The following is a 507-nucleotide window of genomic DNA, read 5'->3' as shown; positions in this document are numbered from 1 at the left end:
GGCGCCGCCGGGGGAGCTGGACGGCTGGGGTCGGGGGCGGGGTCGGGAGCGGGGTCGGCATTAACCTCGCTGTCGCCCCGTTCGTATTCACAGGCTGTGGAGACCTGGGCAGTCTGCCGTCGCCCTAGGAGTTGGCTCAGATTTCTGTGCATCTCGCACCGATCAGTTCCCCATAAATTAGACGCCGTAGAGTTTGGAGCCATGCCGTTGACCCTGTTGCAGGACTGGTGCAGGGGAGAACATCTGAACACCCAGAGGTCCATGCTCATCCTGGGGATCCCTGAGGACTGTAGCGAAGATGAGTTCGAGGAGACTCTTGAGGAGGCTATCAGGCACCTGGGCAAGTACAGGGTCATTGGCAGGATGTTTAGGAGGGAGGAGAATGCCCAAGCATTTCTCCTAGAGCTTGCCCAAGATATCGACTATGCTTTGATCCCCAGGGAAATACCCGGAAAGAGAGGGCCCTGGGAAGTGGTGATAAAACCTCCTAACTCAGATGATGAATTT

At 57.2% G+C, this 507-nt stretch overlaps 1 protein-coding gene across 1 annotated transcript in view; it reads left to right on the top strand.

Annotated features, from left to right (window-relative positions):
- Positions 1 to 197: 197 nt before the first annotated feature.
- PNMA3 (PNMA family member 3) overlaps positions 198 to 507 on the top strand; it is a 1618-nt gene continuing 1308 nt past the window's right edge. The window contains 1 exon segment of the mRNA XM_015592814.2: positions 198 to 507. This exon segment is cut by the window's right edge and continues 3 nt beyond it. Coding sequence (XP_015448300.1) covers positions 202 to 507 — 306 coding nt within the window. The 5' untranslated portion in view covers positions 198 to 201.

This window comes from Pteropus alecto, unplaced genomic scaffold (assembly GCF_000325575.1).
Source record: "Pteropus alecto unplaced genomic scaffold, ASM32557v1 scaffold1701, whole genome shotgun sequence".
Taxonomy (NCBI): Eukaryota; Metazoa; Chordata; class Mammalia; order Chiroptera; family Pteropodidae; genus Pteropus; species Pteropus alecto.
The sequence above is the reverse complement of the archived record's forward strand: the minus strand, read 5'-3'. Positions and strand labels throughout refer to the sequence as shown.